This window comes from Puntigrus tetrazona, unplaced genomic scaffold (genome assembly GCF_018831695.1).
Source record: "Puntigrus tetrazona isolate hp1 unplaced genomic scaffold, ASM1883169v1 S000000401, whole genome shotgun sequence".
Lineage (NCBI taxonomy): Eukaryota > Metazoa > Chordata > Actinopteri > Cypriniformes > Cyprinidae > Puntigrus > Puntigrus tetrazona.
The window spans coordinates 453,156-461,486 of record NW_025048054.1 but is presented as its reverse complement, the minus strand read 5'-3'; the positions used below and the strand labels follow the sequence as shown (position 1 = coordinate 461,486).

The window sequence follows — 8,331 nt, the reverse complement described above, 5'->3', positions numbered from 1 at the left end:
CACCACAAACCTCCCTCACAAAACAATGCTGCCCTACCAGATTAACGCCATGGTATTTACTGCAGACATCGCGAGGTTATTACTATGTAAACAGCGAAAAGCTCTAAATAGTTAGCATTTTTCGATATACTTTTTAGTTTCGGTTTTTTGCTGCATCCGTTAAGCGCATCGTTTTGCATTTCGGGTTTTGCTTCGTAAAAGTTGCTCGCCCGTATTTTACACTTCTTACGAACAGCTTCCTTCGCGCAGATGGAGACGGCGATGGATGGATGGATCCACATTGCGCGAGCGTGAGAGAAACGAGGGCGGGGCCCGCGCGTGACGTCAGCGCGCTCGAACCCCTGAGCGTATTTAAACGCGCTCGGAGCGCGAGCGTCAGACGCGTTCGGAGACGCGCGTGTGGACCATGACCGCTGCGCGCTGCTGACAGATCTCTCTCTCTCTCTCTCTCTCTCACACACACACACACACACCATCTGCTGTACAGTCGCGCTTCACTTTCACCTGATCCGTGCGGATATTAACACGCGTTCACCTGGATTTCATCACCTGTGCGCCGCGTCTCGGAGGCAGAATGCGGCGCGCTTTGGTAGACACGGGGAACTACCACAGTTAGTTCGGATCCGGATCTGCGTCTCCGGGATCCCGATGTCTTCGTCTGAGCCGCTGCTGCTGGTTTTCTCTCTCGTTGCAGACGCGGCAGCATCACGGTTCCGCGCGTCGCGTTGCGCACGGCGCGTCACTTGGACACTCTGGACACTTCTGCGCACGCTTCATTGGGATCTAGCGGATAACATGTTGTGAGTGGACCCGGAATCGTGGTAGTTTGTGGATAACGCACGGATTTTATCCTTTGGATGTTTCCCGATTTACTGACAATTTGGCTTTTCTGAAGCTCCGGTCTGTATGGACCCCATTTAAGGTGAATTCATGTCATTCCTCCTGCATGTGCACACGGAATACTTTTTTGCTTGTTCGTTTTTTACGCGTGCACGTTACCGACGCGTCGTGTTAATAATCCTTCCACAAGCAGGCAGCTTAGAAACGAAAAAGTTGCGCATTTGATTGCAGGTTCCTCACATTCAGATGCACCAAAACACAAAAAAGGCCTGCGTAACCCAATCTGAGTCCTTTATTTGCAAGAGTGCACGTTTCTCTGAACATAAAACTATACATCGAGATCGCTGCCGAACAATTGCTTGCTGTACGCTTTTCAAAACATAACTTTGTAACTTCTATAAAACGCTGTTTACACTTTGGAGCACATTTAATGGACTCGTTTTAATAGGTCGAACACTTGAAACGTAAAAATAACTACTAATAATAATGAAAATCCAGTTTTGCATCAAGCAGTAATATATCAACCAAATGGCCTTCTCGAAATATCAAAAAGCTTTAATCACCAGCAGGTTTTAATGATGAAAAATGTCGAGCTAAAGCGTCATTTGCTGCAATAAAGGCTCGTAAAAGTCATTGTAAACTTCACGAAACTGGAAGATTTTATTTGCCTTCTCATCAACGGGAGTTTTCGGGATCGGAACGGGGGAAAACTCTGGCAGAAAACGCGCATTTTTCTGACAGAAAATCTGTTCGGCATTAACTGGCCTACAGAACACATTTCACGCAGGGCCCTCGTCGGAATATTTAATTCTATTTCGGTGAAAGCGATTAACACGTGAAAGGTCTCTCGTTTTTTTGCCATTTGTGTTTGTCACCCATGCATGCCTTTGTGCGGACGTTCACGCTTTTACCTTTTGCGCCGTTGCAGCTTCCCCCGAAGGAACTGAGTCTAAAATGAAGTTATGGGACATTCTAGCCACGTGTTTGTTGCTCCTGAGCTCCGTGTCATCACGCCCCGTCTTCCACAAGCTGCAGCCACCCAAAAGAGACCCCGCTCTGGACCCCGTCGTCGACTCCCAGCCTGAAACCGCGCGCCAAAAACGAGCCTCCGTGGAGGAGCAATGTAAGTCACCGAGCATGCAACTCTCAATGCGCGTCGCGATAGTAGCGTTCGTTCGGTGGCGTTGGAGAACTGCTTTCAATTACTTGCATAGCTGCGCGCTGAGCAAGCCAGACGCAGATGCGCGACCGGTCAAGAGCGCGGCGCGTTAACCCAAACATCACGTTTTAGGTAACAAACCCCCATCCGTTCAAAGGTGCTGCCGCGACGTGACGGGGAAGGCACGAGCTATGCGTTCGCCGTGCATTTCCCGCAGTTGTTCCAGACGTGCCACAGCGCATCCATCGCGCGGTAGCATCGTGGGAACTTTCGAAATCAGAGCGCCAACGAGTCGAACTTGGCACCGGACTGGCCCAAAATACGCACCTCTCGGCCAGACCCTTGCGTAACGCGAGGCGCGCCGAAACCGCAGCGAACGAAACAAACACGTGTCGAATCAGTCAGCGACTTGCGTCTCGGGGGGTTCGATCCCCGCGTGCGTCGGTGTCTCCGAATCGCTCCAAAATGTGTTCTCGTAATGGCAGTCCAGAGAGCGGCCGCTAAAAGCGGGGGGAGAGCGCGCGGTGCATTCAGTCAGACGTCCGAAGCGACGCGAACGAAAAGAGGTTTTGAGTGCATGACTGAGATGCGTCCTTCTAAATGTCGCTCTGACACAAAACATCATGTTCTGACATACTGAACAGATCGTACGCTTAGCAGAACACCGATCTGCATCCGATTGCTGCAAACGAGTCGATCTGAACTACAGGGAAGCTTATTTCTTCCGTGTGATACAAACATATAAAGGGTAACAAGTGTGGATTTCGTTGTTGCCAAGTCTGAGGTTTTCGCTCCTGTGCCATGAAAGTGAACTGCGCTTTTTATCTCACGATTCCCTTTTCCTCACAGCTGCAAGCTTACGTCCCACTTTTCCTCACCATTCTGAGTTCACGTCTTGCAATTCTGAGAGGAGCCGGGATTGAGAGACACTTCAGAATTGTGAGACGCGATGCACGGACTGCGAGAAAGTCAGAATTGCGAGAGAAAAGGTCAGAGTGGTGAGATATAAGTCAGAGTTGCCAGATAAACTACGGATTGCGAGAAAAAGAATTGCGAGAAAAAGTCGGAATTGCGAGAAAAAGTCGGAATTGCGAGAAAAAGTCAGAATTGCGAGAAAAAGTCAGAATTGAGAGATAAACTACAAATTGCGAGAAAAAGTCAAAATTATGAGAAAAAGTCAGAATTGTGAGATATAAGTCAGAGTTGCCAGATAAACTACGGATTGCGAGAAAAAGAATTGCGAGAAAAAATCTGAATTGTGAGATAAAGTACGAAATGCGAGAAAAAAAAGAATTGCGAGAAAAAAATCTGAATTGCAAGAAAGTACGAATTGTGAGAAAAAGTCAAAATTACGAGAAAAAGTCAGAATTGCGAGATATAAGTCAGAATTATGAGATAAAGTACGAGTTGCGAGAAAAAGTCAGAATTGCGAAATATACTGTAAGTCAGAATTGAGAGATAAACCACGAATTATGAGAAAAAGTCAGAATTGCGAGATATAAGTCAGAGTTGCCAGATAAACTACAAATTGCGAGAAAAAGAATTGCAAGAAAAAGTCAGAATTATGAGATAAAGTACGAGTTGCGAGAAAACGTCAGAATTGCAAGAAAAAGTCAGAATTGTGAGAAAGTATGGAATTGTGAGATAAAGTACGAATTGCGAGAAAAAGTCAAAATTACGAGAAAAAGTCAGAATTGCGAGAAAAATTCAGAATTGCGAGATATACTGTAAGTCAGAATTGAGAGATAAACTACGAATTACGAGAAAAAGAGTTGTAAGATAAAGTCAGAATTGCAAGAAAAACTCAGAATTGCGAGATATAAATCAGAATTGCGAGACATATGATGAGATGCAAAGTCAGATCGTGAGATAATTGTGAGAAAGAATAGTTGGACTGGATCGCTCTAGTGATTATCGTCGACTTGATTACAAACATCCTCCTGAAACTAAAGCGGTCTACACAATTAACTAATAAAAGGCCTTTAGTTTAGTTATCTTGTGATTATACACTACTGACGCTCTCGTTCAGCGCCTCGACCCAGTCTGTAAAGATAGAAGAGAGGTATATATATCAAGTGATCGGTCGACTGAGACGTGTTTGTAAGGCTGCAAAATATCAAAAAACAAACTCTAAACGGGACTAATGTGAGTGTGCCTGTTCACTCATCGTTCAGTCGGGCCGTGACGCACAGAACGGCTCTCTACGCAGTCAGAGGTTTGAGACAGGTTCATCCGATACGGCCGTAGATCACGCAACCGGCACGGGTTACACAAAAACACACCGGCGTAAAGGTCACCGGAGTCTGGCGGCGCTCGTTACGCCCGGCTGCTCAGAAACAGCCGAAGCTCGGGCAAACATCTCAGTTCCCCGAAGACCCGAATCGTCCCGGGCCGGCACATGGTGCGCGTGTAACACGAAACAGGCGCTCGTGCATGGCAGCCATTTGCGTGAACATCCCTGAAACGGATTTCGTTTAGTTAAGGTGTGGTTTATGGTTACCTTTCCTCGCTCATGAGGCGGCACTTCTCAAAGCCGCTCGTTTCTGAGCAGCTCGTGATATTTGCTTCACCAAAGCGAATGGGTGCCGTCAGAATGAGAGTTCGATCAAAGCATCAGAACGCTCCGGCCCATCAGTTAACGTCGGGAGAAGACGAAACGAATACGAACACGACGTTTTTAACGCGCATATGAGTCCTTAATAGCCGTGTTCTGGTCTGAATCAGGAGAGAAATCTGCTCTGGCTGGATTTTGATTCACGGGAGGAAGTGTTATTATGTATAATAGACTCATAGTCGAGTTAAAAACATCTCGATGCTGGATTAAGTTCATCTTGAACCGATGGACCGGAGTCCTGTGGATCATCGTGATGTTTCGATCAGACTCTCATTCTGACGGCACCCATTCACTCGTGGCATGCTACATTTCTCTGAAGGGTGTGTAAAACGTTCAGCTTTTTATTAAAGTGGGACTAAATCAGTCATTTTCAGAAGCACCGTCAACCTCTTTTAAGTCAAATCGCTTGTAAAAACGTCGGCGTTGCGAGGCTTTTCCGAGTCGAACGCAGAGCGAACTCGGAGCTCCGGCCGTAATGAAATCAGGATGCATCACGCGCAGATCAAACGCGCGCTTGCTTTTGTTTAAGATGAGGGCGGCGCGCATGTTTCGAGTTTGCGGTCGAGCAGATGCTTTTCTGTTGTACCTCAGTGTCACGATCTATAAGGTTTCCCATCGCAGGCCTGACACGAGAGCGGGAGAGATCCCGTGAGCCGTGTACACAGCGAAGAAGCATCTGGAAACAAAACCGTTAAAACATTCTAGGTCCCTCGTCAAATATTAATACTTCACATCATTTTCATTAACATGGCATTTCATAATATTTTGAATCTTTTCAAAGTTCGTAATTTTTTACATTTCATTTCAGTTTTGTTGTTCTTTTTCTATCCAATTTTTATTGTGTCTGTTTAATTTTGTTTTAGTGCTTTTGCTGTATTTTTGTAGGCTTTATTAGTTTTTAGCTGTTACGACTTATTTCAGTTTTAGTCGTTTTTATTATTTTATCATTATTTAAAAATATATAGAGGTTATTATTATTAATTTTTATTACTTTTCATTTTAGTCTTAGTAATTTATGCTGTGCTTTGTCATTTTTATTTTTTAAATATCTATTTAGTTTTTTTATATCCCTTTTATTGTTAGTTATTTTGTCGTGTTTTTGTCATTTTTATTAGTTTATGTCTATGTAATTCTTATCAGTTTCAGGTTTAGTAACTTTGTCGTTTTTTTTTTTTTTATTATTATTATTATTTTTTAAATGTTTATTTGTTTAATGGTTGCTATTGGTTTTTATTTATTTTTTGTCATTTTAGTGCATCACGTTTAATAAAACTGAAAGTAAATTTAAATTAACTTTTTTTTTTTCCCTTAAAGCATAAATGCTTGAATAAGTTACGCTTACAATATCTACAGCGTTAAAATTTAAACTGCGTTTAGTTTTTATCCAAATTAAAATAAATGCACATGCGGCGAATGCGAAATGTGTCAAATTGCTACAAAAAAACCCCAGCATTTTATTGCATAAATATTCAATATTCACGAATCAAGATGAGTTTACGTGGCAAGTAAAATGATTTAAGATAATAATAAAATTTTCCTCAAAGCACACAAGCGAAAATATCTACCAATGGGGCATAAAAAAAGCAAAAATGATTTTTAACGGTTGATATTTTTGCTTGATTTAAAACTGCTCAAAAACGAGGCTTGTTGTCCCAAACGGCTTTAAATGCATCTTGTTTGAAGAGTGAAGCTCACAGCCGTTGTGTTTCGTTCTGTCTGTTGAAGATGACGTGAACGGTCTTTATCCGGAGCAGTTCGAGAGCGTGATGGACTTCATCGAAGCCACCATCGGCCGACTGCGCAGGTCCTCCGACTTCGACGCAGACTCGCAAACCAAGCGGGACCGGGGCCGCCAGAAAGGAGCAGCGAACGCCGAGCGGAGCGGCCGGGGCCGAGCGGAGCGCAAGAGGAGCCGCGGGCGAGGCCGCAAGGACAGCCGAGACGACAGGGTCAAAGGTCAAGGCCGCGGGTGTCTGCTGAAGGAGATCCACCTCAACGTCACAGACCTGGGCTTGGGCTACAGGACCAAAGAGGAGCTGATCTTCCGCTACTGCAGCGGCCCGTGTTTCGACGCCGAGACCAACTACGACAAGATCCTCAACAACCTCACCCACAACAAGAAGCTGGACAAAGAGACGCCGTCTCGGACTTGCTGCCGGCCCGTCGCCTTCGACGACGACATCTCGTTTCTGGACGACAGCTTGGAATACCACACTCTGAAGAAGCACTCGGCCAGGAAGTGCGCTTGCGTTTGACGCGCGCTCCACCCCATGATCCTCTTAGTATCTTCAGCAGCTTTCCTAGCGCGAGCATCTCCACGTTCTTGAATCCAGGTGCGTTTACTTGACAAGTAAAGTGATTTTAGCGAGTCTTGTTTATACTGTATATATATATATATATACTGATAATGCTGTATGCAATAATAGATTATTCTGTTAGATTTATTCTTTTTATAGTGTATTAAGTCTATATATTAATATACATAAAAAAAAAAAAATACCTGGCAAAAATATTTTCATTTCAAATCGTAAACAAGATTATTTTTCTTGCCACACACTCTTAAAAATGAAAAAACATTCAGTCAAAAAAAAAAAAATTTTGTGAAACAGAACGGTTCTTCAGATTTTAAAGGTTCTTTATGGAACCACCTTTTTGGACAAAAAAGGCTTTTTTTGCAATATATATATATATATATATATATATATATATATATATATTTTTTAAATAATAATAATATATATATATATATATATATATATATATATATATATATATAAAAATAATAATAAATATATATATTTTTTAAATATAATAATATATATATATATATATATATATATATATATATATATATATATATATAAAATAAAAATAATAATAAATATATTATTTTTTTTTATATATATATATATATATATATATATATATATATTGAAAAAATAAAAATAATAATAAATATATATATATATATTTTTTTACAGAAAACAAGACTTTATATCTTAAGTCATTTTACTTGTACAATAAATGCATCTTGATTTAAAGAATGTTCAGACGTTCGTACTAGAAAACATAAACACTTAGTACGTGGATCTGTCGCAGTGCGAGAAACGCTTCAGACTGGGCCACAGGACTCTCGGAAGGAGATCCCAGATATATCCAGTATTCACTTTGTTACCAAACCACATCGTTTATCCAGCAACAAACACGTGGGATAAGGGCCTGCGGTGGATCACGTTTACACACAGAACCACGACAGACTCCAGATCTTTAATATCCAGAAAGCTATCTATATATATATATATATATATATAGTATATATGAAAGTGTATTTATTGAGATTGAATTAAGTTATTGTTATTTATTGCAATCCATCGTATTAGAGTGTTTGTTTCTCTTATTTATTTAAGGAGGGGGTTTTTGTTCTCTATCTTGGATGGTGCCAAATTTGAGCACGAGATTTTTTTTTCAAGAAACCGTTCGCATTTTGTGGTTTAGTCAAGCTCATTTCGTTCCAAACGTGTCGTGATTCACAGGATGAGAGGTTCAGGTGCCGTAAAAGATATGCACACACACTCTGGATTGATTTTGCCCACCAAATTCAGCCCAAATTTCACTCATCTTATGCTCAGATCTAAAAAACTATTCAGATATTATATACGCCAAAAATAAATACGTTTTTTTTTACAATTATAATTAATACATGGTGTTAAAAATCAAA

At 41.7% G+C, this 8,331-nt stretch overlaps 1 protein-coding gene across 1 annotated transcript; it reads left to right on the top strand.

Annotated features, from left to right (window-relative positions):
- The first annotated feature begins 396 nt into the window (after nt 1-396).
- Nucleotides 397-7,159, top strand: gdnfa (glial cell derived neurotrophic factor a). The gene is made up of 3 exons (XM_043231715.1): nt 397-922; nt 1,769-1,963; nt 6,339-7,159. Exons 2-3 carry the CDS (start codon nt 1,795-1,797, stop codon nt 6,866-6,868), a joined length of 699 nt encoding a protein of 232 aa, XP_043087650.1. The 5' UTR covers nt 397-922; nt 1,769-1,794; the 3' UTR covers nt 6,869-7,159.
- The last annotated feature ends 1,172 nt before the right edge of the window (nt 7,160-8,331 follow it).

Bases quoted from the DNA above. Each gene is read 5' to 3' on its own strand.
- gdnfa (XM_043231715.1), top strand. From the start codon at position 1,795: ATGAAGTTATGGGACATTCTAGCCACGTGTTTGTTGCTCCTGAGCTCC. The intron at 1,964-6,338 runs GTAAGTCACCGA...TGTCTGTTGAAG, and splicing joins AGCCTCCGTGGAGGAGCAAT to ATGACGTGAACGGTCTTTAT.